The sequence below is a fragment of the Panicum virgatum genome, chromosome 1K (assembly GCF_016808335.1).
Source record: "Panicum virgatum strain AP13 chromosome 1K, P.virgatum_v5, whole genome shotgun sequence".
Taxonomy (NCBI): domain Eukaryota; kingdom Viridiplantae; phylum Streptophyta; class Magnoliopsida; order Poales; family Poaceae; genus Panicum; species Panicum virgatum.
The window spans coordinates 13,706,148-13,734,053 of NC_053136.1; the positions used below are offsets into that span (position 1 = coordinate 13,706,148).

Genomic DNA, 27,906 nt, shown 5'->3' on the forward strand with positions numbered 1-27,906 from the left:
GATCAGACTTCAAGTGGATGTGCTGTCTACGAAGTAAAATTCTACTTTTGCAGGGATTTCATCTCAATTTGCCCTGTTTTGGTGAAGAAACAATGTTGTTTTGAATCATGTTCAATTGCTTGTACATGTATTCTAGATTGCTAATTTATTATTATAATATGCTTTCAAATTTTAACAAAAATGCTTCTTACTGTTAAGAGATCGAAAAATATTGAAGTGAGATCTTATTTTAAAGTTTTTGTTGAGGCCAGCGCAATCCGATTTGAATTTTGTTGCTTAGATGTAAAACTAAGCCTTTTTTAACTTGAACATTGTTCCTCTAGGGGGAATCTTTTTTGGGTCCACTGATGGAGCAGTATGTGCTGTTGCGGATTCCAAAAATGGTGCGTCCGCACGATTGGTCCAATTTACGGCCGGCCGTAAATTAGCTGCCTCCTTATATTTTTCCTTTCATTTTCATTTTTGCATTTTTTATTACCTTTTCTATTTCTTTTATTCATGTGGTAGGTTACTTGTATCCTAATTTGTTTTGTGAGTTATGTATTTAAAATTTATAATTCTTTCTTTTCTGCCACTTTCTTTTTCTAAAGTAGTCCTTATAAGCGGATCTCGTAATAGTGGTCAATAGTTATTTCTCACCTCACAGTGTTTGTGGCAAAAATAATCTTTATAAGTGGGTCTGTAACACATTGGGAAGTGAGAAAAATGATCAGTGGGAGAGGCAAGGTACAATTTTTTTTAATACTTATAGGCAGGCCATAGCACGTTTTACCGTCCGACATGTATGAGACCCACCTCCACAATGGTAACACCTACCCATAAAGCTCTAAAGATCACTCTTATTTCAACATTCGTTCTATTTGCCTGGCTGTAACTGGTGACTGATGCTGATTTAGTGTGAGAAAAAACACTGCTGCTTGCCAGCAAAACCGAGTGATTGTGATCTCTCTTACTCATTGATCAATGGGAGGCGGAGGGTGGCTTGGCATTCGGTGGCAGCGACGTGCACACGCGGCACCCCACCCCGTCGTTTTCACACGGCCGTTACACACCGGCCAGTCCTGCCTTTTCGTTACCACGAACAATTAACCTCCTCCTCCCGCGCGACATGTGTCGTGCCGGCTCCGCATGGGAATCTTTTGAACACCGCAGCGTCTCATGCCCGACCTGCCTCTTTCCTTTCCTCGTGACGTGTCGCGCCGCAGGGCGACGTGGCAGCAGGGGTGATCGCGCACGCGCCTGTCCCAGAGATCTCGCTCGCTGCCCTGCCCGGCTGACGACGGCGACCCCACACCACACCCCCGCCGGCCGTCCGATCCGCCGCCGCCACCGCATCCGAGCCCTCCGCTCTTCACGCTCCTCGGTGCCCGCGCCAATTAATCCGCTCGTATCCCGCGGCCTTTCCTTTCGCACTCCACTCGCTGCCTGCCGGCCTAGCGCCCGCGACCATGCCGACGCGTCACGCGGCCCCTCCGCTCCTCCTCCTCCTCCTCCTCCTCGCCGCGGCCCCGCTCGCGCATGGCCGCGCCGTCTCCGGCGGCGGAGGCGGCGGGAGGCTCAGCCTCCTCCTCCCGGGGGGCGCGGCCGCCGCGCTGCGGCTCCCGTCGGAGGCCGCGCCGGCGGCGGGGGAGGGGGAGGAGGGAGGCGCCGGCGGCGGCTGCGAGATGACGTACGGGTTCCTGCCGTGCACCGGCACCGCGCTCGGGAACCTCTTCCTCGTCCTGGCCTACGGCTTCCTCATGTTCAAGGCCGCCACCCACCTCTCCGCCGGCAGCGAGCTGCTCCTCCAGATCCTCGGCCCCGGCGTCGTCGGGGGCCTCTTCCTGCCCATCCTCGGCGCGCTGCCCGACGCGCTGCTCATCCTCGGTCCGCTCCCTTCCCCTATCCACCACCTTGCTCTCTCTCTCTCCCCCGCCACGGTTGATCACTGGTTAATTGTAACTCTGCTGAGTCTGCTCGTAAGGAAAAGGTTGCGTTTGTCCGTTTCGAAAATCCGAGAGGTAAACGTTTTTATTTTTCTTTTTTTTTTGGAGCAAATCCAAGAGGTAAACGCTGCACACACTTGCACGTGCTTCAGTTGCACTATTATCGGCGTCAGATAATTGTTGAGATTCATTGGGTCAGGAGAAAGCTTTGTTAGCGTCCCAATCAGTCAGTGACGAATAGTACACCTGCTTGAAAGGTCATGGCCTGTGTATGCTGACAGCATTATCCACTAGTGAGATATTGAGGCAAATTTGTGCCAAGGTGCTGCTTCACCCGCAACCATTTTAGCAATTGTCGTGCCCTCCATAAGATTTTGGTGCTTATAAATAGCTCACCTGCTCCCCTTTTATGTCACACTTGTGCGTTGACTTGATTTTGACTCTACCGTGCATGGTTTTGTGCTTCAGTTTCCGGGCTCTCTGGCACCAAAGAGGTTGCCCAGAGTCAGGTTTTGATCGGAATGGGCCTGCTCGCCGGGTCAACTGTCATGCTTTTGACCCTACTCTGGGGATCTTGTGTTGTTGTTGGCAAGTGTGATTTGTTGGAGAATTCAACCGCAACGGATGGTCAGGATACAAAAGGCTTCAGTCTTTTTGGTATGTTGCATGCTTACTGTGTTATTTCTCGTTTCCATTCTACCGTTGAAAGGACATCACCTCATAATAGATCTATATTCTCGGAACATCTTCCCTTTGAGGATGGAAAGGAAAGCATATGTTAACCAGACAACCGCAGAAGGCAAAAAACCTGGAAACATGGAATTTAGTTCAGTATCCATCTAGATGCGCTTTACCAGTAATTAGATTCAGGCAATGCAAATCGTTATCAAGAAGTTACTTTCTGATAGCTTCATACGCTTAACACGGGTTCTTGATTATGATGCACCACACCAGTAGATTAGTTTAGATAGTTACTGTTAGCATTCAGTTTGGATTCAACGAATTGTGAGAACACTGCTCATACACTTAAGGCTTTCTTGTTTGCAGGAATAGTAAGTTTAGAGTTTGATAATTTGGATCCTTTATTTGGTTGGTACAACGGGAATCTTGGAGCATGGGAATTGTGAATATAAGGTTCAAGGCTTACCGTTTTGAACTCATTGAGGGGATGCATATATGGAGTTGTTGTTTAGTGAAATATAAGAAAATCTCTGAAGCTACAGAATTATTCCATCTTGCCATATAGGGCATTTGAACTAAATGTCAATTCTCCTGTGCAATCAAGTGTCCACCACAATGACTTTTCTTGAGTAATGCAGGCTAAAAAAATTTACGTCTTCATTCTATTCTGACTGTACTTGAAACTTGGAGTTTACTATGATTGTGGACAGTATTTTTCTTTAGAATAATCTAATTCACATGGCTTGAGTTTATGTCCTAATATTTGCTAAGTAGCCTCTGCGTTTTGCAGGCTCTGGTGTTTCTACTGATGTGCAGACCAGCTATGCAGCAAGAATCATGGCGATATCTGTTTTTCCTTTCATCATTGTTCAGATACCCAAAATTTTTAAGCTCCATTCTGGTCATCGTTTAACAGTCCTGCTTGGACTTATTGTTGCAGCTCTACTTGTGCTTGCTTACTGCCTATATCAGGTATTGTCATAACCTCAGGAAAAATTTGAACTATACATCTTGACACCTGATTTAGTTCAACATTTCCCTAGAGAGTTAGACTATTTTTCAAGTGCGTGAAACCAATATATTTTCCACACCATCCTAGGCCCTTCCATCAACATCAACTGCCTCAAAGCATGGCATAAGTAGTTGGATGTTCATCTAAGGGCCCAGGGTGGTGGCTGAAAATCAAGCTGGATTCAAGCACTTCAGAAATAGCAAAACCAATTGAATTATCACCTATGGAGTTTTGCTGGAACAATTAAATTATTTTTTCATGAACACACTCGATGAAACCTGCTGGAACAATTAAATTATTTTTTCATGAACATACTCGATGAAACCTTGAGATTGTCAATTTGAACCAGGAGAAATGTGGCTATATACCATCCAAATTTAACTTTTCTCTAGACCTTTCCCTTTTTATTTCCCTGCAACTCTGGTTGGGATTCTGTCACTGTGTTCTGAAGAAATGTGCTTGCTGTCATGGGAACTATATCTGTTTGTCTTTGCAATAATATGTGGGTATTTCTTTGTTGAAATGTCCTTTGTTATCTGCATGGGATTGTCATTACTTTTAGTTGATTAAAATAGTATTGGACCTTTCGTGCCCCATTAAACAATGGTTTTATCTTTCACAAACAGGTCTTTCAGCCATGGATCCAGAGGAGAAGGTTAGAGTATGCAAGACTAAAGCACATAATGTCTGGACTTCTAAGACATGCCCAGATGCATGTGTTTGGCCGCCTTCTTGATGAAGATGGAACACCAAATGTTCCTGTGATTGAGAAGTATTCCTCTACACCTACCTCATCTTTTAGCTGTTCTAGCAGACGCTAATCTTTCTAACTGAGAGAGCCAACAAATGGCAGGTTGTTCCATAAGATTGATCTGGATAATGATGGAAAACTAGAACGTGGCGAATTGCAAGCTTTCATTATTGGTATTAAGTTTGAAGATGTGGACTTGGATAGTAGCCTAGCTGTAGATCAAATCATGGCTGACTTTGATAGATCACAGAACCATACCATTGAAAAGGGGGAGTTTGTTGAAGGAATCTTGAGATGGCTGGAAGAAGCTAAGCATTCTGTTGCTGCCTCCGGTGCTTACTCAAAAAAGTTTTTGCAAGATTTTCATACGGTATATTTTTCGGTTCACAAGTTATGAAGTTGTTTTATGCTACATGGGCAATAAGTTGCATCAACATCCTGTATCTTTGCAGAGAACTAGGGACGAACACAATCTGCTGCTTGACAAGGATGATGAGGATGGTGAAGCTATTGAAAATCCAACCCGGACCTGTTTCAAGGCCATTTCACTGTTGCTCCTGGGAACTGCAATGGCAGCAGCATTTGCAGATCCACTAGTCGATGCCGTGCACAATTTTTCAAATGCGACCAGTATTCCTTCGTTCTTCATTTCCTTCATTGCAATGCCTTTGGCAACTAACTCCAGCGAGGCTGTCTCCGCAATTATATTTGCAAGCCGAAAGAAGCAGCGGACTCTGTCACTTACATTCTCTGAGGTATTATGTCTACTGGATGCCTTCTCCCATTAGAGTACCCAGCAAATACCGTCGATACGATTCGATATCGTACACTGTATTAGCTTCTGCATCAACCGTAATTTTCTGATACTCCCCGTGTGATGCTGAGGCCATGTTTACTTAACTGCAGGTCTACGGTGCGGTGACCATGAACAACACACTCTGCTTGGCCGTGTTCCTGGCCCTCGTTTACGTGCGGGATTTGACGTGGGATTTCTCTTCGGAGGTCCTCGTCATCTTCCTTGTCTGCACCATAATGGGCCTCTTCACCAGCTTCCGGACCAATTTCCCGCTCTGGACATGTTTCGTGGCCTATCTGCTGTATCCGCTGTCGCTCATCATCGTCTACGTCCTTGACTTCAAGTTCGGTTGGTCGTAGACTTGGGGTCTTTTTAAGTGTCAGGTAACCAACACATAGATGTAACGTACACTGTAGAACGTATACGATGGGCAAGGCAACTCGCATATAGGACTGCTGCAAATTTGGGTCTAAACAGAATTATGGACGAGCACTAATTAGTTGAGAGAAGTTCCATGTTATTGCTGCTGAAAGCGTCGAATAATTTTGAGAAGAAACAGGTGACGAGGCTTCTGTGATTTGTCTATTTACTTGGTCCGAAGGAGAAATCAGAAATGTGTTATCAGTATCTCCTGGCAGTGACAAGTCATACTACCAGTTCGAATTTGATGACCTAGTTATTGCCCAATAGAAAGGTCTGTGATGGAGTCTTTACCTTTAGTTATTGCACAATAGAAAGGTCTTTGGATATCCATTATTTTAGTAATTGCCCTAAAAGGCCTCTGCGCTTAGAGCCCTGAAAAAAACAAATTTGCAGCAAAGAAGCCTCAAAGTTGGCTCTTTTAAAGCATCAAAATTACCGCTTTGATATTGAGGAACAGTGGAGTGTCGCTATATATGCATATAAATTAACATAGGAAAAATTAACCGGTGCCACTACCCAAAATTACCGATCAGTGCAATAGAAGAAAATATCCAAAACATCCATATGCTACATGTAAAATACCAAGCACTACCACTACAATAATGCTTCTTCATCACCCGGCTCTACCATTATTACAACATTAACACAAAACATGTATATACATATCTATAGATTACACACCACTACGAATAAAAATATCAAAACACTTCTTCGTAAATTACTCACAACTTCAATGTAAAAAAGAATAACTTGAAATACTCTTATCCGGATATTCAATGTCTGGCATATAAACAAAAACAATATCAAGTTGTGATTCTTTAAATATTCGCAATTATCCATTTCGGTGAGGTTAAGGTAAAAACTGCTCGCTGGATAGAAAGAATGCTATAAGTAAAAGTAAAGATCTTAATTTTAATTTATAAAAAAATCTTTGTTTTGTTACCCTAGTTGAAGAAGTGTGATAATTCTATAACTATCCCAAAACTACTAATCTTTTCATTGACATATAGCTTATTTGGTTAATAGTTAAATCATTTTTATTATAAACAAATATTAATTGATTAAATTAATTCAACTGGAGTTTGATAGTTTATTTGTTGGGAAGAGTCGATCTCTCTCATTTTAAAATTCATCATCTTGAGGTATTTGTTGAGAATGGAAATTAAATAATAAATAAGTATTAAGCTACTCTTTTTTCGAACTATCTTTTATTCATACGATAGAATATGAGTTTAAATATATTATATTTTTGTTAAAGAAAAAAAACGAAACCCGGCACTGGCCCTGATTGCTATGCTCGATCTACATTCTACTCCAACGACGTTAATGCGAGAGTGGAATTGGTTAGCTGTCTAGCTCTGGCCTGATTATAAGCAATACTGTAGGTATGGACAATATGAGTCGTGTGATACGACAATTTTCTTTTCTATGGACATTATTCATTTCATTAATTGGACTTGGGGCGCAGCTAAAATGGACTGGAGACTCGATCATAAGCAAATAGGTATGGCCACCTACAAGGCTACAACAGATTTTTTTTTCTATTGGAAACATCATTTTTCATCATTTCGTTAGACTTGGACCACTTGCTGTGCATGCGCAGCCCAAATAGATCTCATGATACCTGTCATCTCTGCTCTTGAATCCTTGATCATTGGAGACTAGGTAAGCATTCGTTATGGCCACATACGTACGACAATATTGTTAAGTGATTTTTATTGGAACATTATTCAGACCACTAGACATATGGTGCACAGTTAGACCGTTGGCCACTACCTGACTCATGACTCTGAATCTCTGATGAACTAGCTAGTCTGTTGCCACGATATGCCACAGCAAATGTCACACCTTTTATATATATTAGGCTATCGTTTGAAGGTGTCTTGACACTAAGTTTGACAAAGAAACTTAGGCACGGCTTCTGTAGTACTAGAACGACAAAGAAAATGATTAGCATGAAGGTTTGGGGCTGAATCGTTTGTCACTTACTCCTTCTGTTCCAAATTATAATTCATTTGACTTTTTTATCTCAAGGTTAACCACTTGTCTTATTTAAAAATTTATGCAAAATATTACTTCTTTTTGTAGTGGCTTGCTTTATTAATAAAAGTTCACTAAGAATAATTTAAATTTGACTATGTTTGCATAAATTTTTTGAATAAGATGGCTGATCAAACTTGGGGTAAAAAATCAAACGGATTATAATTTGAAACGGAGGGAGTATTTGGTATGACATGGCGAGCAAATTAAAAGAACTGCTGCTGTCGCATCCAATTCTACCACTCTATTCACAATCAGTCCTCATTCAGCATTTAGAGCATCTGATTCAGGGGCTATTGCTGGAAATGTTCTTACAAGGACAAACAAGCTATAGGATGTGAAAATATTTATTGGACAGCTTCCGCTGCTCCTAGCCTACCATCAGAATGAGCCTGCACTTGCAGATCATCTATCTTACATTTTTGTTCAAACTTTAGGCGAAAAGGTTAGCCTATATATAGGTGTATTAGTTAGACAAAAGGGTTTTACAAGATCGTGGAGCCTATTACATATCTAAGCATTGTTTATTTTAGCTAGAGATATTGTGAAAAGCATCTTGTGTGATACTGAAACGCGGAGAGATGGATTGCGGAAATCTTAGGGTCCAACAGCTTACAGTCTGTCTGGCAACATCGATTCTAAGTAGCATATGTTAGATTTAATTAATCATAAACAGAATCTTCGCTTAGTCTAATCATGATCACTAATTACTTAATGCGGAATTAATTAGATTAATACTGACCAGAACCTTTGAATCCATGAACGCCTCTGAAATTGTAGTAGTAGGGCTGACGACTGATGTAGATGAAATAGACTTAATCTTCACCATTAGAGAGATTTAGATCTCTCTGTTGATGAAGTTCTTGACGAGCAGCAACTCCTCCTTGTGCATGTCACGAAGTAGATGAGGAACAGCAATTCCTTGTCCCTGCCACGAAGTAGATGAGGAAGTCGCGCTTCCAGCCCCTCCAGCGCTCTAATCGATTGGTGTTTCGCTAATCGCGAGATTAACTGATTAGGGTTAGAGAGGGTTCCCCTCTACCTCATATTTATATACAGCACTGTGGGACCGGGGCCGACTTATAGATGGAAACGTTAGGTGTACCTGCCAATCACGGTACATGACTTATTTGGTATGTTATCTCTAATTTGTGGAAATTATTTGCCATGTAGATCTAGGTTGTTATCCCGAGATCATAAATTTCCAACATTCTCCCACTTGATCGAACGGTTAACAACTTAGGTTCGCTTTAAACTTATGTTCACACTCAGTACAACAGTAAGACCGGACCAATGCGTCGTCAGTAGTATTTAATTCACTACTGGGACTCCATTACCCACAGTTCACTGCAATACCTCGATAGAACGCTTATTACTTATTTGGGAATGATCATGTATCCAGAATCAGGTCCAAGACCGTTCACAAATCTCATACTTAATTTCGCGAAAATTTAAATGAGATGAGTGACAAGTCTTGAATAACTTGCTAGCATAAACTCAAACTTATTTCTTTAACTTTAATAACTTGATCCTGGGACCTTTCTTTCACAACATAATACTTAATCATCAGTAGTCTAGACATCATCAATAATTATGTTGTTACTCGAATGAATACTGCAATCATAGCAGTATCAATTTGCTGTCCATAAACTTAACACCGGAATATAATTCTAAAGCCTGATAAGTTAAAACATGCCTTATGCAATCTCAGCTTTCATTATGCCAAGTTTGCTTAGAGCTCTCAATAAAATTGCTCTTTTCTGCGAAAGTGAAGGACATAATCTAATGTGCACTTTTACATCCTCACACTCTTACAGAACTCTTAGCTAAATAATTTATAATAAACAAGCATGCTATGGTGTCTTGTACATTATCCAATGGACCTCTTTTGGATAATATTAAACACATAAGGATTTCCGGCTTACAAATGCAAAGTCAATCACTTAGAGACTCATGCATAAGCTTCAAAAGATTGAAGCATAAGAAACGTCTTCCTTAACTTTATCTCAACTTTATTCTTAGGGTATTAGACATAATTTGCTTTACTATGCAAAATAGAACAGCGTATCTTAACATTATTCACATTTACCACTTTGGATAGCTTACGTCTCTAGTGGTAATCCTAATACTTCTTTGGTCCAATCTTAGTGTACATTAGTGCCCAAAGCATAAGAGGCTTTCACCAAGATTAATTTAAATCTAATTGAAGGATAGAAATGCTCTCAACCTTGGTGGCATATTCTAATCGCCACTTTACTTAGTAGAGCATCATCCACTTAAGTATTAGGATAGTAAATTTTCCACCTTAATCTCAGTACATACCTTTATCCATGAACATTTAATCATGGTAAGCTATAAGCTCAGTATTTTTAATTTTCTTTCGGAATCATGATCATGGCAAGATACTAATTTGATTCCATTACAAATTTATACTAAAGCTCATAGGCTCAATTTATGGCCTCTTTTATAGTGACCTTCAAAACGAATGAGGTCATTCTTTTATGCCAACATCAACCGTTATTATATATCACATATTCATGTTGGGATTAATCAACTTATGAGAATCCTCAACAAAATATATGGTAGCTTAAGATGGAGGTTTACTTAACTAATGGCATGAGTTAAATATTATGAGATTCTGCTACTTGAATCATCGATGCGGGTAACTAAGCCCACATCTCTCCAAATCATCTCTTCCTCCTTTGTGAGCTCCCACTGACTCCCACTAATCTCTGCATTCTTTTAAGAATACAACAGTTGAAACAACTGATCTTTGCATTCCTTTAGAAACACAATAGTTGAGACAATTTTAGTGGTAGAAATGATACCCCTCAGACTTATTAGGATATCCATAAATGGTAGCTCATCATGACATAAGTTCTTTATCTTTAGTATACCATTGATCAATTTCCTTTACTAATCAAGCTCACACCAGCGATGGCTAGAAATGAACAAGAGCAGCAAAGTTTATGGTCAAATATTTACCAAACAGCGATGGCCAGAAATGATAAATATAAGCCATACTTCAAAAGTCTCGAGCTTCATTGAACTAGTCAAATAGCGATGGCTAAAATGAACTAGAGCAACAAAACTTTGTGAGCATGTATCCATTAATCAGCGATGGCTAGAATAATGAATAAAGTCACACTTAACTTTATTTGAGACAATTGGCTTTATGGAGTAATTCTCATGTCACAATGGTTTTTTTTAGCATTCTCCATCATATTCACCCTTTATATGAGCCGATTTTCTAATTCAGCCTTTTGAATATCAATCTTTATGGGCAAATAAAATATGGTGATAACTCTTTATACTCTTACATCTAATGACTGGAGTATCTCTCATTCTTATGAGACATTACAACTGGAGTATCTCTTATACTTGATGAGACATTCCAATTCTCCCCTTCGAAATGTGATTTAACTAATAATATCACAATTTCGACAAGGTCTCATCAACAACTTATTGAAGCATTACACAATATGCAAGAAATAAATAAAATAATTCCTTGACAAGATAGCAAAATCAACAATGATGATATACTTATTATCTCAAAACTTAAAAATTGTTCAGAATCACTTATTACTAAAAACAAAAATATGGCTAAATATATAAAACTAATGCGAAGCATTTAACATCTTCTTCATCATCATCATCATTAAACTTTGCTCCCCTTGAACTCCCTGATCTTATGGGTCAGACTTAATGACCTACTGGGAATGCATCTCAATCAATCCACCAAAATTTAGGGGAAACTTTAACTTAAAGAGCTTATGAGACAACTTTATTATCCTTCCATTGCACTTGATGAAGTGACTCACATAACTTATATCTTACTGGAGTATCCATATTTTGAGCATGCTTATTAAAATTCTCTAGTAGAGAAGCCATAAGATATGGCACCAGCAGATCATCAGAGATGAACCTGCCAAGTGCTTTCAACTCCGCAGCCATATTGTACATGCTCTTAATGTGTATACTTAGTCCATTGCGCCCATCATAACGTGAGGTAGACAACTTATTTATGAGGAAGTTGGAATAATTAATTTTATAACATTCCTTAATGGAGTTCATAAACTCCTTAACATTTAGTTCCCTATCATCCTTCCTATAAGGAAATGCTCCCCTTATGGCATCTGAGATCGAATGTTTTATAACTAATTTTGCAAATTCGTTGGATTTTTACCATTTCTCCAACTTAATTGCTCATTATGATTCTCAGTACTTATAGAAGGATTGACAGGTTTATACTCATAAAGTGCGTAATCAAAGTCCAGAACTCTGAGAACTGCACACACCTCATTATTCCACTTAGGAAAGTTGGTGCCATTAAATGGCTCAATGGTACTTAGTAAGTCCTTATAATCCACTGAAAAATCATAAAATTGAAGTCTCAATAATCTTATACAACAAGATGCATATAAAAGCACAAGATTAACCCTACGATGGTCTGATTAAAATCATGCCATAAGTTTCAATTTGCATCACCGATGGGGAAAACAAACGAAACTTATCATTAACTCATAATTAAAACAACGATGGTCAGAATTAATTACAAGTGTACTCTAATCAAACTTCTCGATGGTTCCATTTGATTAGAGAGCATCTTAATTGTATATGGTGGAAAATATATAATTTTTCAGCTTAAACAATGCGAACTAATGCAATATTCATCAATAAAACCATAATGGAAACATTAAGGCAAATACACTTATTCTGGAATTTTAAACTTAAATTTAAACCGTGAAAATGACACATAAATCATAAAGAGATTAAATTTCACTGTAGATATAAGCCTTATAAAATCTTAAACTTGCATTATATAATCAGTGCATAAAACCTTATTAAACTTAATTGCACTGAAAATTTAAACTTTATTGCACTTACAAAAGATAAGGCTCATTAATCTTTAGATTCTTTCTCATTTAACAAGCACATCTAACATTATGAATTAATTGTGCTGAAAAACAAGACTCATCAGTAGCCCAAAATAAACTCATTATTAATGATAATTCTCATTATCAGTGATAATTTCCCATAGTTACTCTTTAAATTAATCTTATAATATCAAAACTATGGAAAATATCACTATTCATACTTTGAGAAATATTTATCATAGATAAAATCAAGCAATAAACTTATTTGCGAAATTATAAACAATAGACATCTCAAATATGAAATAAATACTTATGGGCATTAGATAAACATAAGACTGATGATTATAAGTGCAATAGTAATTAATTAAACCTTTAATCTTAAACAGTGAGGAAATAAAACTTAAATCATTAAAATAGTAAATACAAAGGCTTTAAAACATAAATTGGGCTCAAAACTAATTAAACAGAACAAAAACTCAATTCAGCCCGTGAAACGCTCCCCTTGCGCGCGGCCCATTTGCGCGCATTGGCCCAATTCGGCCCAACCCGCGGAAACCCTAACGCGGAACAATTTGGACCGTTCATCAAGATCCGGCGGCCAGGAACTAATCTGGTGCCGTATATAAACGTGGAGGCGGTCTGAAAACCCTACAATCCAGCCTCACTTCTCTTTTCCTCTCCACGGGCAGCTCATGCCCAGCCGCCGCTCCTCACTGGCCCTGACGCGCCACCGCCGTTAGCGCTCCGCATGTGCGGGCGCCGCTGCACGCGCCCCCTGATGCGCGCGAGTAGCGCCTGGACGAGCTCGTCAGGTTCCGCGCGAGCCGCGCGCCGCAGCGCTGATGCGGGCCCGCCAGGGAGCCGGCCGCCGCTGGCCTGCAGGCCGCTGGCTGCCGAGCACCCCGCCCGCTGATGGCGTGGGTCTGCGTCGCGCCTGTGTGCCTCCGAGCCGCGTGGGACGCGCGTCCTCATACGCGGGCCCGCGCCACGAGCGGCACGGCCCGCCTGGGTGCGTCGGCCCATGCAGCGGGTGCTGCGAGGGCCTGCGGCGCTAGCGCCGCTTCCTCATGGCGTGTGCGCGGCTCGGGCAAGGCAACGGGCCTCGGCCACTGGTCTTGGCCGTGCTCCGTGCAGGGCCCCTCGCCGGTGGGTGCGTGCGTACTCATCGCACGCACGACCGTCGAGGGCTCCTCGCGGTGCAAACTGGTCAGACCAGTAGCGCCCGACTGGTGAGTTTTAGGTAAGAACTCTTCCATTAGGGTTAGGGTTCATGAGATTTGGGGATTTCTTGATTCGATCTGAAAGTTTGTCATTCCCCTTCTTCTAATTGCTGACTGATGCATCTTATCTCTTGGATTTGGGCTTTAATTTGCGGAATAAATATTAACCAGTGGGCTAATTTGGGGAAAAACAGTAAGCAATCTTAAAACCTAACCTTAATTACTTAACTTAATCATCAATTAACATGAAAGTGCATTGGCCTAAACATGAATTAACATAAACATAATTGTTTAGATCTAATCCGAGGTACTTAGCCTAATCAGATTAAGATTTGCATTACTCAGAATCTAATCTGAATAGGATAAGGCTAATGACTTCATAAACATTGACCTTAATTTAATTCGCCCATAAAACCTTACGTGCAAGGACTTAATCTTAGTTTAATCAAGTCGATTACTTTGCACATTATAATAGTGCGGATGCGGAAGCTTAGTCGCACGTATATGCACAAGGTAGAACATTAATCAGCATACACATCACGCTGGACATCACTAATTGCACATAACAGATCAAATATGTGTTTATTTCACGCAAACAGAATAGTAGATCCAATCTACTAATTGCATTGCACTGATTTGCATATAGCACTTAAATGATTAGATCCATATCAGAATTAATTACCCATGATTAAGCACCGAACAGATCTAAATTGACATTAATCAGAGGCTAAGAACTTGATGGCTCTGGATTAGGATCATGACAGATCTAAGAAAGGCTCTTGATACCGATTGTTAGATTTAATTAATCATAAACAGGATCTTCGCTTAGTCTAATCATGATCACTAATTACTTAATGCGGAATTAATTAGATTAATACTGACCAGAACCTTTGAATCCATGAACGCCTCTGAAATTGTAGTAGTAGGGCTGACGACTGATGTAGATGAAATAGACTTAATCTTCACCATTGGAGAGATTTAGATCTCTCTGTTGATGAAGTTCTTGACGAGCAGCAACTCCTCCTTGTGCATGTCACGAAGTAGATGAGGAACAGCAATTCCTTGTCCCTGCCACGAAGTAGATGAGGAAGTCGCGCTTCCAGCCCCTCCAGCGCTCTAATTGATTGGTGTTTCGCTAATCGCGAGATTAACTGATTAGGGTTAGAGAGGATTCTCCTCTACCTCATATTTATATACAGCACTGTGGGACCGGGGCTGACTTATAGATGGAAACGTTAGGTGTACCTGCCAATCACGGTACATGACTTATTTGGTATGTTATCTCTAATTTGTGGAAATTATTTGCCATGTAAATCTAGGTTGTTATCCCGAGATCATAAATTTCCAACAGCATATATATATAGCCTCTTTCTCTTTTTCCCTCACTCGCATATTTAGGCACAATAGCATATTAGGTAAATACGTGTGTTACAGTACAATCTAGCAAAAGCTAGTGCAGAGTATATTATAAAATCTAGGCAAGATGAATTGGGGAATCCTAGGTGAAAAGCTGATTTAGCTAGAAATTACAAAATAAAGCCAAAATCCAGAATCTCCGGTTAAAACAAACAGAGCCTAAAGTACTAACACACAACTAACCACATCCTATATTTCCTATCACAACACCTGAGCCACAAGAGCGAAGCCAATTCACTTCCACCCACCATCGAATCCAAAAAAATTCACTCACTTTTCATTAATCACTCCAACCGCTGACTCCAAAACAAGCTCAAATCCAATCTAGGTGCCACATTCCCCCCCTACATGAGTTGGATCGGATATAAAAATGGAAAATCAAAGCATTGAATCGGATTCGAATACACATTTCCCATCCCTGCAGCATTAACTAGCCTCACCAAATTGCGCGGAGAGCCTTTCTCCCTGCACCACAAACCATTGCCATCCCCCATGCCGACCACCAAGAAAACCACCAAGAAAACCAATCCTATTTCCATAGGCTTGAATCAACCTATGCCGTGCTATGTGCCAAGGTTATATTCTCCATAATGTTCCCATGCTAAACGAGTGTGTATTATAATTATGAGAACAATGTTTCTTGCTAAGTGTTTAACTTCGATGGCAAGAATTTTCTAGCTGCGAGAAACAGAAAACTCAAAATCTGCACCGTTTAGACTAGGATACTGGGAGTGGAGCTGAGCTAGCAATCGTGGCCATGGAGCAGCCACTGCCCATGCTCCTGGAATTCATCGTAGTGGTCACCACCCTTCTCGTTCTTGCCCTGATGAGCCACCACTTGGTCTCGTCGCGGCGATCTCCTCCTCCTCCTCGTCTTCCCCCGAGCCCGCCGGGGCACCCGCTGATCGGGCACCTCCACCTGCTGCGTGTTCATCAGCATGTTTTGTGCAGGACGTGGTCACCGCTGGGTCGGACTCGTCGGCGGAGACGGTGGAGTGGATGCTGGCGGAGCTGATGAACCACCCGGAGGCAATGCGCAAGGTGCGGGAGGAGATCGACGCAGTGGCCGGCGGCGGGGACAGGATCGTCGGCGAGGCGGACCTGCCGCGGCTGCCCTACCTGCAGGCGGCGTTCAAGGAGACGCTGCGGCTGCACCCGGCGGCGCCGATCGCGCACCGGGTGTCGACGGGCGAGGTGGCCGTCGGCGGGTTCGCGGTGCCGCCGCGGGCGGCGGTGTTCATCAACGTGTGGGCCCTCGGCCGCGACCCGGCCGTCTGGGAGGACCCGCCGGCGTTCAGGCCGGAGCGCTTCATGCCCGGCGGCGCCGCGGCGGCGGGGCTGGAGCCCCGCGGCCAGCACGCCCAGTTCATGCCGTTCGGCGGCGGCCGCAGGGGATGCCCCGGCGTGGGGCTCGCGCAGCAGTCCGTGCCGGCGGCCCTCGCGGCGCTCGTGCAGTGCTTCGACTGGGCCGTCGCTGATGGCGAGACAGGGGTGGTGGACATGGATGAGTCCGAGGTCGGGCTGGTGTGCGCTCGAAAGCACCCGCTTCTGCTCCGCCCCACCGCTCGCCTGAACCCGTTCCTGGCGGTCGTGTAGCTCGAGCTGCCTCCGCGCCGGCGGCTTTGACATCTTACACAATTAATGCCTTCGTATGCGCCTGTAACGTATAGTATTCATTACCACGCAATAGCTTAAGCACAAAAAAAAACAGCATTTCTGAATAGAAAAAACAGCATTCGCTTAGGTATGATAGCAAAAGGAATGGGGAAAACCGTAATGTGAATTCGCTGTTTGAGGTCTAAAATATTAAACTTAAAATACAATGCCAGGATTTATTACACAGCTTGTACTGGAAAATATGTGCAATGCAAAGATATTTTCAATCTCTCTCTATCTATTTCAACCTCTATGCCCCAGGTACAACATATAGCACTAGTATAGGAAGCATTTGAACTTGCACCTCAACTTTTTTGCATTGGCTGTCGTTTTTGCCGACCGTCAGCACAAATGCCCCATATTTATGCTGACAGTCGACAAAAACAATAACCAGCACAAATCGATTTGTACATATGGTTGGCTTAAGAGATCGCTAGCACCAGCGGCGGAGGACCTCATGTGGCGAGGTATGGCAGCAGCCATACCTCAGTTATCAAAATCTGTGTAACTTCCCTTCAAACTCTAAAGCATGTGAGGCGCAATGGTGCGGCTGTGCCTCTCCAAACACAAGGTCGCGGGGTCAATTCCCCATCCTGTGCGCATTTCCTTCTTTTTTTATGCTCATTTTATGTATTTTATTCTCTTCCTACCCTGAGTTTTTGCTAATTTTATGTGTTTTATTTTTTTTCTTTTTTCTTGCCATACCTTAACTTTCAACCGTCCTCCGCCACTGGCTAGCACACATACGAGGTATTTGTGCCAGCGGTCTATGTTGACCACTAGTATAAATCATTTTTTTATTAAGAAAAATTAAATAATTATTTAATATAAAGTCGGATGAAAATAAATTCTATATGAAAGTAGCTTGATAAGATCGAAAACTTATTAGTTGATAATATTTTCATTCAAGACCGTTTACTGAACCAAATATTCATTACCATTTCAGAAATCAAATCTTAAACCTCGTATATAGATATCGACAATATAAGATGAAAACAATCCTTTTATTTTAAGTTATATAGAGTTGGATGAGATCTAAAATTTTATAGTTCACAATTTTTTGATTCAAGATCATTTACTAGGCCTAATATTTGTTACCATTTTGAAAATCTAATTTTAAAAATATAAATTTGAATTTTTGAATGTTTTTAACAGCCTATGAACTTTAATAAAGTTGTAGTTCTCGACAAGATCTTAAATTTGTAGTTGACAACCTTTTACTTTTAATTTACGATCGTTTAGAGTATCAAACATCCAATGTAAGATCCGGAAAAGCGATATATAAAAATAGCATATCTTGAAAGATAAGATGTAATTCGTAGGTGAGATGTAAGAAATAAAGGAACGCGTGAAGCAAAAGGTTGTGGGTTTGGACCACGTACACCACATGTGCTCGAAAAAATATGGGACTTGTGTCGATTATAGATGGTTGGATGTAGATGCCTGCTAAAATGTAAAAATATTTATTTTAAATTGTAAAATCACTGACATTGATTGTGATGGCGGGCGTTTAAGACAACCGCCGGTACAAATGCATTTGTGCCTGTGGTCATGCACTTTCAGTACAAATGTTAATTTGTTCTTGTACAAGATTGCTGGCAATGTTAAATCGGCCACCACAAATACGTTTTGACCGTCTGTAGAAATGCTATTTGTAGCCGTGTAGGTGGAAGGAAAAAAGCAAATAGAAACCGGTAATAAGGTGAAAATAAACAAAAAATGAATCACGAATGGAGATGTATAATAGCGCTCATATCCATGGCCAGGTACTTCATGGACGCAACGTTACCGACAACCAGCACATAGACAAGACATTAGCGAAGAGGATTGTTGCAAGCCTCGCTTAGGTTATCTAGACGAGTTTTTGAGCTTGGCCTGTGTATCACAAAATACCTTTCCCGATCTGTCTCGCCAAACGAAAAGCAAAAAATTCGAGTGTTTCCACGGAGCCCGTAGACTCGCCTGGTGAAGAGGGAGCGCGTGAGTGAGCATGCACTGAGACACTTATTTGAATTCAAGGGGCTAAAAATAAGCTTTAGAGAATCTTACTATTTAGGAATATTTAATAAAATTTATGTACAAAACGACTTGCAGAATTCCTAGGTTAATTCGCAAGACGAATCTAACGAAGGATATTAATTTATAATTAGCGGATGATTACTGTAGCAAATTATGAATTAATTAGACTAATTAGACTCGTCTCGCAAATTAGTCTAGAGATAATGTAATAGATTTTATCAGTAATTAATAGTGCTAATTATCAAGATTCTGGAGGATTTATTATAAGCATGTGGAACCCAAACAGGATCTTGGTTTGAATTATCGTACATGGATGGATTGAGAAATAGTAAATCTTTAAAAGACGAAAGCTGACCCCTGCCAAAATTAAGCAGCCGTGAGGCCACGTCTACAATAAATATTAACCGTTGGATTACCATATTGCTTAATCGGGCGGCCGCAGTATGAGCCGGAGGCCGGATACAAACTAGCGCAAGGATTGGTTTCCCACCTTTCAGATCCTTCCTGAACACACGCTCAAACTATCATGGGGGCACCATTAATCTGAGGATTTTTTTTTTTCATTCTCACCGCGCATTACTCGAGGTTGGAGCAAGGTCACGGTCCGCAACCAACATCGGGTTGTGTTTTGTTTGGGGTGAAAAAGTTTGATAGAAATTTTTTGCAACTTTGACTATTAATTAGAGGTATTAAATTAAGTCTAATTATAAAAGCATCTTTACAACCAAAGGGTACTGTAGCAATATTGTATCTAATGAGGCATTTGATCGCATGATTTGACGATAATTAGAGCATGATCACTGTAGCATTACTGTATCTAATCATGTATTAATTAGACTCATTAGATTCAGCTCGCAAAGTTGCATCCATCTCTAAAAAAGTTTTGCAAATAGATTATATTTAGTACTCCATGCATACAAGATTCTCTTTTCGCAAAATTTTTACGGTTACAACCAAACACGGCCTCGAAGAGGACGTATAAGAGTTAGATAGCCGCAGTTTGTGTGAGAATACATCAACAAAATAAGTTGACATGGCTATCATTATACATGGTGTTGTTAATTCTTTCGTCTACTCTCTAGCTCATGCTCCTAGACAAAATAACACTAATTAGAGAACGCATTAAATATCACACAGACAGCAAAATAGACAACTTATTGTAAAGTTGTCTGTATGTCTCAAACAGATAGCAGCTGTCTAAACTGCTGTACATGCCCAACTTCATGCTACTCCTTCCTTCCATTTTTATAAGGCACACATGTATATCAAGATTCAAATTAACTTTGCTACCTTTGACCAATAATTTAACTACTATTTTTTATTTTTATAATGTAAACTTCATAAGATTGGATTCATAATCAAATACTCCCTCCGTTCTGAAATGTAAGCCATTCTAGAGTTTTTAGGACATATTATGATTGTGTAGAAAAGACTCTCATACCCCTAATTATTAAGCATTGGGAACTTGCTAATTAAATTAGCATGCTTTTTCTATGCACTTCCCCGTATGTACCTCCCCATACATGGTTGCATGCACATCTTTCTATTAGAAAAGACCCAAAAACGATGCACAATTAAGATGGTTGGGTCCACATTCATTCTAGAATGATTTATATTTGAGGACAAATTTTGAATCCCAGAATAACTTATATTCGAGGACGGAGGGAGTATATTTTATCATGATTATAAATTTATAACCATAAGTGACATAATATATAATAAATGAATGGTCAAAGTGTTATTTAGAAGACCATGCTATGTTAAATTATGCCTTATAAAAGTGGAAGGAGTGAGTAATTTAATACCAGATATACTTTTAAGTGGGATTACCGTTTATTCACATATACTCTTAGTTTTTCTGTCCAATGAAGAATCAACGTTAATTTCATTGTAGATAAACACACATGCTTCTCAATCCATTATAGTTAAGATAAGAGTTACTATGATGCTGTTTCCACTTTCATTCCTGGCAGGTTCAGGTCAGTCCTTAGCATATTTAAATTCTGATACATGCACCACGCAGGGGCGAAGCTAGAGCATAGTGGACCCGAGTGCACACCTCAGTATACATGTGTAAAAAAAATCACATTCCTTGGAAAATTTAGATGTTAACCATTGAATCTTTGTTTTTTCCCCTGGTGCACGTGCACTCGGCAAGCCCAACGTGGCTTCGCCCCTGGCACCACGCATATATATGCCTTGAAATTTAGATGAACTCCTGATATCTTTATAACAATAGAGTTTCAACACATGGCCATATATATTTGACCTATAGTGCAAAGGTTTTCTCTATGCAAACACAATATGCTCTACGGCTATAGATAAAACAATAAATTTGTAGTCCTCATACATGTTTAATTCAAATTCTATTCAATAAACAAAGAACGCGGCAAAGCCGCTCCAGCCATAGATAAAATAATAAATTCATAATTCTCATACATGTTTAAATTTAAATTGTATTCAATAAACAAAGGGCGCGGCAAAGCCGCGCCAGATTTCTAGTTTAATTTAATGATGACCCTATTTTTTTTCTACTTTTTCTAATGTTACACCCCTTGTGATGATGAGTTTTGTCAAATTATGGAACTTCCATTAGCTTTTGTTTGTTTTCTATAGGAATTTATCCCTTAACTGTAAAAAAAACATCAGGAATATATCCTTAACATTTTTCTGGTTTTCTATAAACCACGGATTGGCCTGCGTTTTTAAACCTTGTCGCCGCCGTCCGATCGTTGCCCCTGCTGTCCGATGCCCGCCACGCGCACAGCCAGAGATCGTCATCCACTCGAGATGGAAGGAAAAAAAAAAGAGTCCGTCCTCCTCGCCTCCCCATCCCCATTGACGCCTCCTCGAGCTGCTCCTGCCGCCGCCCCGCCCGGAGCTTCTCACCTGTGCTCCCCGGTTCGACCGCCCTCGATCCCCCATACCTTTTCCCTACACCCCTCGGATAACCTTAGGAGTCGGTGGAACGGCGCGGGGCGGCGGCGGCTGCTGCGAGCGCGAGGAGCTGCCCGGCGGGGGCTGTGCGCGAGGCGAGCCACGCGCGGGACGCGGTGTTGGTGGCGAGCACGTGGCCAGGCTGCGCGCCACTTCGTTCTCCTTCCCCATGGCGGATTAGGTGACAGGGGATCGATTGCTCTTTCATTGCCACCGCGGCAGCCATGGCGGCGGCCGTCCCCTCCGGCTACGCGCCTCCGCTCCCTACTACCATCTTCAACTCTACCCCCGGCACCCGCTTCGCCCCGTTCACTCTGCGCCTCCGCCTCCGCCCACGTCGCGCCGCCGCTGTTCCCGCCGCCGCCGCCACCCTCCGTGAGGTCTGCGCCGGCCGCGTCCCGGACCACGTCCTACAGAGGTGAACCTCACAACCGCGCAGCCATTCCTTTGTCATGCCATTAAATCTATCCCTTCCACTTCTCGTTTGAGGCAGCAACTGGAGTTTCTTCGCTTTCAGGGCTGAGGAGGTTGGGTATGTCGTGCCCACAGAGGTGCAGGAGCAATCCCTGCCGCTTCTGCTGTCCGGCCAGGATTGCATTCTCCATGCGCAGGTGGTCCTCTCCTCGATCTCCTTTGGCTTCTTGCCCATTTGTTTCCGATACCACGAATTCATCTTCTGAGATGTTGCTTGCTATCTCATTTCACGGTTGCAAGCTATAATTGTAGACAGGCTCCGGGAAGACGCTGGCATATCTCTTGTCTGTCTTCTCTGCCATCGACTTCGGCAGGTCCTCCGTGCAAGCGCTGGTTGTCGTCCCCACAAGGGAGCTTGGCATACAGGTGATTGCTGATTGCTGCTCCTTGCCGTAGAATTTGCTTGTCCACTTCATTCTATCTGACAGAGTTGCTTCTGTAATTGCACTGCTTCAGGTCACCAAGGTTGCTAGAATACTCGCAGCCAAGGCCTGCACTGTCATGGCTTTGCTCGATGGTGGCATGCTCAAGAGGCAAAAGAGCTGGGTCAAGGTAATACTCTCCATATTTTCGTGGGCTTATGTCTATGCCGATTCTTGATAAGTTAGGACCATTTATTTTGGATAAAAAGGGATATTCGATGGTTAGATCTAAATGTGTCTTTGATATCAATGTATGCTTGTGTGGTTCTAGTGTTGGTAGTAATAATAACATACCATGAAAAGGAAACTCTGTAGTACTGGCATGTAAAGGGTAGTATTATTTAAGCTTTCCTTTTCTCTGGTGCCATGTACTGATTTGTTAATGCTGGCTATATTGGTAAATTTCCAGGCAGAGCCCCCTGCAATAATTGTAGCTACGGTGCCAAGCTTGTGTCAAATGGTTGAGAGGCGCGCTTTCACCCTTCAATCCGTTAGAGTGTTAGTTATCGATGAGGTGAGTTCATCATTCCATTTTCTTCAGTCTTGAACTAAATTACATGAAGTGTTCGCTTCATTCGCTGATTAAGTTTCAGTATATTCGCCAATGGGCTAACTTTGTTGTCTTTATAGGTTGATTTCATTTTTGGGTCATCAAAGCAAGTAAGCTCCCTTCGCAAAATATTAACATCTTATTCAGCGGCCTCTAGTCGTCAAACCATATTTGCAAGCGCATCGATCCCTCAGCACAATCGCTTTCTGCATGACTGCGTACAGCATAAGTGGACCAAGGTTGTATTAACTTCTACTGAACAGAACTTATGGCGGTTTTTTGTACTTTGAAGTAGGCTAATATTTATCGCATATTCTATCTTACTATGGTGCAGAGTGATGTGGTTCATGTTCACGTCAACCCTGTACAGCCCATGCCTGCGCACCTATGTCACAAATATGTGGTGAGCATGTCAAATTCTCTGTACAATGATTAGTAACTGCGCCTCCAATCCCTCTTTTAGCTCATGCAAGAAACCTTTCAATTTTCTCTCCCTTACCACAAACATAGGCACTTACCTTAAGCATGCCCACCCACAGTCTCATTGTTGTAAAAATGCAGTAACATTCTTATCAACAACTACTTCTGGGATGCATGGCACTTTCCCGTAGGCATCTACCCACAGCCATGACACATTTCTTCTAATTTTCAACTAATCCCATATTCCTATGGATAGAGTCTGTCCCTTTTTTTTTGTTCCCACAATTTAGTGCCTAGTGGCCATCTAGGTCCACAACCAACATCCTTGCTCCTGAGGTTTCTTTTCCATCTGCCTGAATCGTGGTGACTATGACAACGGAATTAATATGCAGATCTGCACTAAGAAGGAAAGGTTGCATGTCTTACTATCCTTGCTTGAGAGGGATGCACCAAAGTCCGCAATCATATTTGTTGCTGAACAGGTACAGGTGTAATGAAGTTCTTTTGGTAACATGCCATGTTGTTTATAAAATTTCTCAAGTATATTCATCCATAATTTCAGTTTCCACAATTGTTGTGCTCTAATCAATGCCTGATTCAAGCAGACTTTTAGATCCCTTAAAAACTAAATCAATAAAAAAGGGCGTACCCAGTGCTGTAGGCTTCCCGCACTGTGCGGTGTACAGTTTAATTTATTTATTTAACATAAAGCCTTTTGTATACTATAACAGTTATAAGTAACGAGTCTGGTCTGTTCAGCTATGTTTTTAAAGCGGTAAGGCGAGGCGAGGCGATCCACCACCGCCTTATTGCCTAGGCGATGCCTAAGGCGGGCTAAGGCGGGCTAAGGCGAGACCTTAAGCAAGGCGAGCCGCCACCGCCTCCTTGAAAACAGAGCTGTTCAGTAACAAAGAAGTACCTATTTGTCACCCAGTCCTGAGAAATTATGTTGATGATGAATGATGTCTTATTAGCTTCATCTTTGCATTCTGTTTTGTAACTGCTGAACCTATTTTTCATAGTCTGAGAGATCAAAAAAGGCAGGAAATCCTCCTTCAACCGCTGTTGTAGTTGAGTTCCTGAGAAGTTCATACAAGGGAAGCCTAGATGTGCTTCTCCTGGAAGAAGATATGAATTTCAATGCTAGAGCTGCCTCATTCTCTGTAAGTGTCCTCTGAGTTCATTGTCTAAAGCATTCTTCGTAGAACTGTGAGATTTGTGTCCTCTGCAGGAAGTGAAGGGAAAAGGCTTCATGTTGGTTTCAACGGACATAGCAAGCAGAGGGTTTGACCTTCCTCAAACCAGCCACATATACAACTTTGACCTTCCCAAGACGGCGACTGACTATCTGCACCGTGCTGGAAGAACAGGGAGAGAGCCATTTTCCAGGTTGGAATGCGGCGTGACAACCCTGATAACAGAGGATGAGCACTTCGTGCTACAGAGATTTCAGAATGAGCTCAAGTTCTACTGTGAAGAGCTGCCCCTGGAGTCCATGTTCACGTTCAACTCGTGATAGTTTGTCATAGCGAAGTTGGTCCTAACATCTCTTGCAGCCTAGTTCACTTGATTTTAAAATATAAATTATCAAATGACAGCTGCTGTTGTCTATTTATCGCCTAACCCAAAGCACGATTATATTAGACCTGAAGCATTCATGCCAAATTATCAACAGAAAGCATGATTATATTGGACCTGACATCCATGCCAAATTATCAACAGAAACGAGTGAAACCATATTCATAACCAGTACGGATAACAAGTTGTCAGCCATGGTACTCTAGTGCCACGGCGATAGTTTAGATTCACAGAAACAACATTCAGAGAGGGCAAATTCACATAAACTAGGAAAGTTTGGGTGGCGCCAGGAATAGCATCAACTGAGCTAAACTGGATGGTGATCAATCGACATGGAGCAGGTGGCTGTCAATTTATGGTTGATGAGGCTGCAGCAACTTAGAATCGCAGGCCACGATCTTCACCTTGCCCAATGTTTCTGAAATCTCCTCGCTCTTGAAGGTTGCATCTGTTAGAATGAAGGTCCAGACATTGTCGCAGAACCTGTAGGTGTGCAGATGGCCCTGTATAGCAACATGGAAAGCCATTACATATGGGGAAGCTGACAGTCTGAAACCACTGATGCATAACAGTATAAGACAATTTGGAAAGTCGTTTTAATGGATTTTGTAACATCTAAGCCTCAGCTTACAGATTGTAGAGTACGAAAACATCAAACGCCAGAAGGAAGCAAGAACACTGGACTTAAATGGCAAGCATGTGGAAAGGCATGCAGAAATAGTAAGGCCAGAGGTATCTTTGCACGGTAATATTTTGAAGTTGAGGGAATAATATAAAGAGTTCAGTATGTGAACCTATTGGCATGTACACCGCCTTCAACAAAAAGGATATTACCTAGATCATACAAAAGGGCCTTGCCTCGAAAAATTGTTTCATGTTTAAAAACAGAGAAGGGAATACCAGTTTTCATGTCAATGACAACTATGTCTACACTTGCAAGAAAAAAGCGTTCTATAAAGCTTGCATTGGCCGGAGGCCATGGATAAGAGGGTGATATTTTAACAAAGTGGAAGGGAAAACCATCAATATGGCAGACAGCTACCTAGAATTTTCTATGTACACAACATTATTAAAATGAAAGAACACTGAAATTCCGTGTGGGGAATTGGAAATTAAAGTTCTGTTTTGCAGTTATTTACAGCCACAGTTTTATACAGAAGATTCAATCAAATGCCAAATTTGGAATTAAGCAAGGTTTGTTTCTGACAAGAAAAAAAATTAAACAGTAAAATAATGTGAAACTGCATGCAGTGCATACATATGACGCTACAAAACTAAGCACCTAGGCACGTGCTTCCAATATTTTGCTGGCATACTTAAAATGTAATCTGCATATGGAGCAAGAACAGTTTTTGAGACCCATTATTTTCCTTTATCAGCTCTGAATGGATGGATCTAATAAATTTGCAGTGGACAACATGATTGCTCGCAAAAAATAAAGCAGAAATGATGACACATTCTATAGTAGAAAGATAATTAATTAGTTAAGCAGATACTTTCATAGTTGTCTACCTTATCTTTACAAGTGCTTATCATAGAGATATCAAAATTCTGAAATTTTACCTCGTCATATGCATTCTGCTAGTTTGTAAAACATAGAAGAGGAAAAGCAGCTGTTTGTTTGGCAAGAACGTTTTTATTTGAAATGGCTAATAACTAACAGAAGTGGTATATAGGTTACAGCTATATTGGCTTTTTAACCAAAAGGAACCTCAGCATCCCCTTCAAAACTCTAGACGTATGATTTCTCTCTAGCAGTTACAACACCATACATAGTATTCAAAGTGGGGAAGGCTGAATTGTATATCAATAAATAGGAAGGGCATATTGTATCTGCTACCTTGATGTTAACCTTGCTCTTGACCTGACTCTCCAGCGCGTCAGTCATGGACTAAAAGACAGAAGAGAAAGATCAATACAACCAATAAGCACCAACTGATAAAACGACCTACTAATTCCAAGCCAAACCTTGTCAAACTGCACAAGGACTTGAATGGCGAGCTCGGGGCTGACGGCCCCGCTGGACACGAGCTCGTCAAGCGTCTCGGTGAGGCAGGTGCCGATGGTGGACCTCCGGTACAGCTCGAAGGTGGCCATCCCCTGCAACGCCTCAACAGCATCAGAACACGCTGCGGAGAATCGGATACATTTTTCAGGCTATCAGATTGCATTGATGAATATGGTCATGATGATGTGATGTGATGTAGCTAGGATGATTATGGGTGGCACATCCGGGATGAGACATCTCAGCTCCTGATCGAACACTAGCACGCATTTCAATTTTCACGGCACAACAGGTCAAACAAATAACCGAAATCCCTCCACGAACAGCATGACGCCTGGAGCAAAACCTAACTAAAATTTGGTCGCGCTCACTGGCGGCGCCCGGATCGGAGGCCAGAGCCGGATCAGGCCGTGTGGCGCCCAGCGAAGGCCGCCGCATAGAAACTCTGGAATCGAACCGCGAGAGGTTCTTACCAGCGAGGATCGGGACGGGGACGGATCGGAGGAGGAGGAAGACTCCCTTGGGATCTGCTGGAACAGCGGCGTCGACGAGGAGCGCGGAACCTTGGGAGAGGGGAGGAGGAATTCGAAATCTGGGTTCTTATATACGGAGACGCAGAAGGTCAGAGGGGAATTTAGGATGCTTATATAGGCTTACAGTTCTCTTCCATCCGGCCGCAATAGCGGTGCCAATTCTCGGTTTTA

At 41.8% G+C, this 27,906-nt stretch overlaps 4 protein-coding genes across 6 annotated transcripts; 3 read left to right on the plus strand and 1 right to left on the minus strand.

Annotated features, from left to right (window-relative positions):
- The first annotated feature begins 1,448 nt into the window (after nucleotides 1–1,448).
- LOC120696041 (sodium/calcium exchanger NCL2-like) lies at nucleotides 1,449–5,750 on the plus strand. Its single transcript, XM_039979206.1, has 7 exons — nucleotides 1,449–1,866; nucleotides 2,394–2,582; nucleotides 3,397–3,578; nucleotides 4,245–4,390; nucleotides 4,472–4,739; nucleotides 4,822–5,124; nucleotides 5,276–5,750. The coding sequence occupies exons 1-7, from the start codon at nucleotides 1,449–1,451 to the stop codon at nucleotides 5,522–5,524; spliced, it is 1,755 nt and encodes a 584-aa protein (XP_039835140.1). The 3' UTR covers nucleotides 5,525–5,750.
- Nucleotides 5,751–15,898: 10,148 nt separating this feature from the next.
- On the plus strand, nucleotides 15,899–16,737 carry LOC120652797 (cytochrome P450 93G1-like). The gene is made up of 2 exons (XM_039930727.1): nucleotides 15,899–15,982; nucleotides 16,093–16,737. Exons 1-2 carry the CDS (start codon nucleotides 15,899–15,901, stop codon nucleotides 16,735–16,737), a joined length of 729 nt encoding a protein of 242 aa, XP_039786661.1.
- A 4,856-nt stretch (nucleotides 16,738–21,593) lies between these two features.
- Nucleotides 21,594–25,300, plus strand: LOC120696052 (DEAD-box ATP-dependent RNA helicase 58, chloroplastic). Of its 3 annotated transcripts, none has more exons than XM_039979228.1 (10): nucleotides 21,594–22,171; nucleotides 22,271–22,364; nucleotides 22,480–22,593; nucleotides 22,684–22,779; nucleotides 23,059–23,163; nucleotides 23,280–23,438; nucleotides 23,534–23,602; nucleotides 24,012–24,101; nucleotides 24,642–24,782; nucleotides 24,825–25,000. In XM_039979228.1, the coding sequence occupies exons 1-10, from the start codon at nucleotides 21,978–21,980 to the stop codon at nucleotides 24,855–24,857; spliced, it is 1,095 nt and encodes a 364-aa protein (XP_039835162.1). In that variant the 5' UTR covers nucleotides 21,594–21,977; the 3' UTR covers nucleotides 24,858–25,000. The 3 variants fall into 3 exon arrangements, with proteins under 3 accessions (XP_039835162.1, XP_039835155.1, XP_039835150.1); XM_039979216.1 differs by having other exon boundaries at nucleotides 21,606–22,171; nucleotides 24,851–25,300; XM_039979221.1 differs by lacking the exon at nucleotides 23,534–23,602 and having other exon boundaries at nucleotides 21,604–22,171; nucleotides 24,851–25,300.
- Nucleotides 25,301–25,331: 31 nt separating this feature from the next.
- Nucleotides 25,332–27,880, minus strand: LOC120696076 (transcription initiation factor IIA subunit 2-like). Its single transcript, XM_039979238.1, has 4 exons — nucleotides 27,676–27,880; nucleotides 27,166–27,297; nucleotides 27,038–27,088; nucleotides 25,332–25,700 (listed from the first exon to the last, which is right to left on the minus strand). Exons 2-4 carry the CDS (start codon nucleotides 27,292–27,294, stop codon nucleotides 25,551–25,553), a joined length of 330 nt encoding a protein of 109 aa, XP_039835172.1. The 5' UTR covers nucleotides 27,295–27,297; nucleotides 27,676–27,880; the 3' UTR covers nucleotides 25,332–25,550.
- Between the last annotated feature and the right edge of the window lie 26 nt (nucleotides 27,881–27,906).

Coding starts and splice junctions, on each gene's coding strand:
- LOC120652797 (XM_039930727.1), top strand. CDS start 15,899: ATGGAGCAGCCACTGCCCATGCTCCTGGAATTCATCGTAGTGGTCACC. Junction 15,983..16,092: donor CCCTGATGAGCCACCACTTG/GTCTCGTCGCGG, acceptor TGTTTTGTGCAG/GACGTGGTCACCGCTGGGTC.
- LOC120696052 (XM_039979216.1), top strand. CDS start 21,978: ATGGCGGCGGCCGTCCCCTCCGGCTACGCGCCTCCGCTCCCTACTACC. Junction 23,164..23,279: donor GAGTGTTAGTTATCGATGAG/GTGAGTTCATCA, acceptor TTGTCTTTATAG/GTTGATTTCATTTTTGGGTC. Junction 23,439..23,533: donor TACAGCATAAGTGGACCAAG/GTTGTATTAACT, acceptor ACTATGGTGCAG/AGTGATGTGGTTCATGTTCA.
- LOC120696076 (XM_039979238.1), bottom strand. CDS start 27,294: ATGGCCACCTTCGAGCTGTACCGGAGGTCCACCATCGGCACCTGCCTC. Junction 27,089..27,165: donor TCCTTGTGCAGTTTGACAAG/GTTTGGCTTGGA, acceptor TCTGTCTTTTAG/TCCATGACTGACGCGCTGGA. Junction 25,701..27,037: donor AGAGCAAGGTTAACATCAAG/GTAGCAGATACA, acceptor GTTGCTATACAG/GGCCATCTGCACACCTACAG.
- LOC120696041 (XM_039979206.1), top strand. CDS start 1,449: ATGCCGACGCGTCACGCGGCCCCTCCGCTCCTCCTCCTCCTCCTCCTC. Junction 3,579..4,244: donor TTGCTTACTGCCTATATCAG/GTATTGTCATAA, acceptor TTTCACAAACAG/GTCTTTCAGCCATGGATCCA. Junction 4,391..4,471: donor AATGTTCCTGTGATTGAGAA/GTATTCCTCTAC, acceptor AACAAATGGCAG/GTTGTTCCATAAGATTGATC.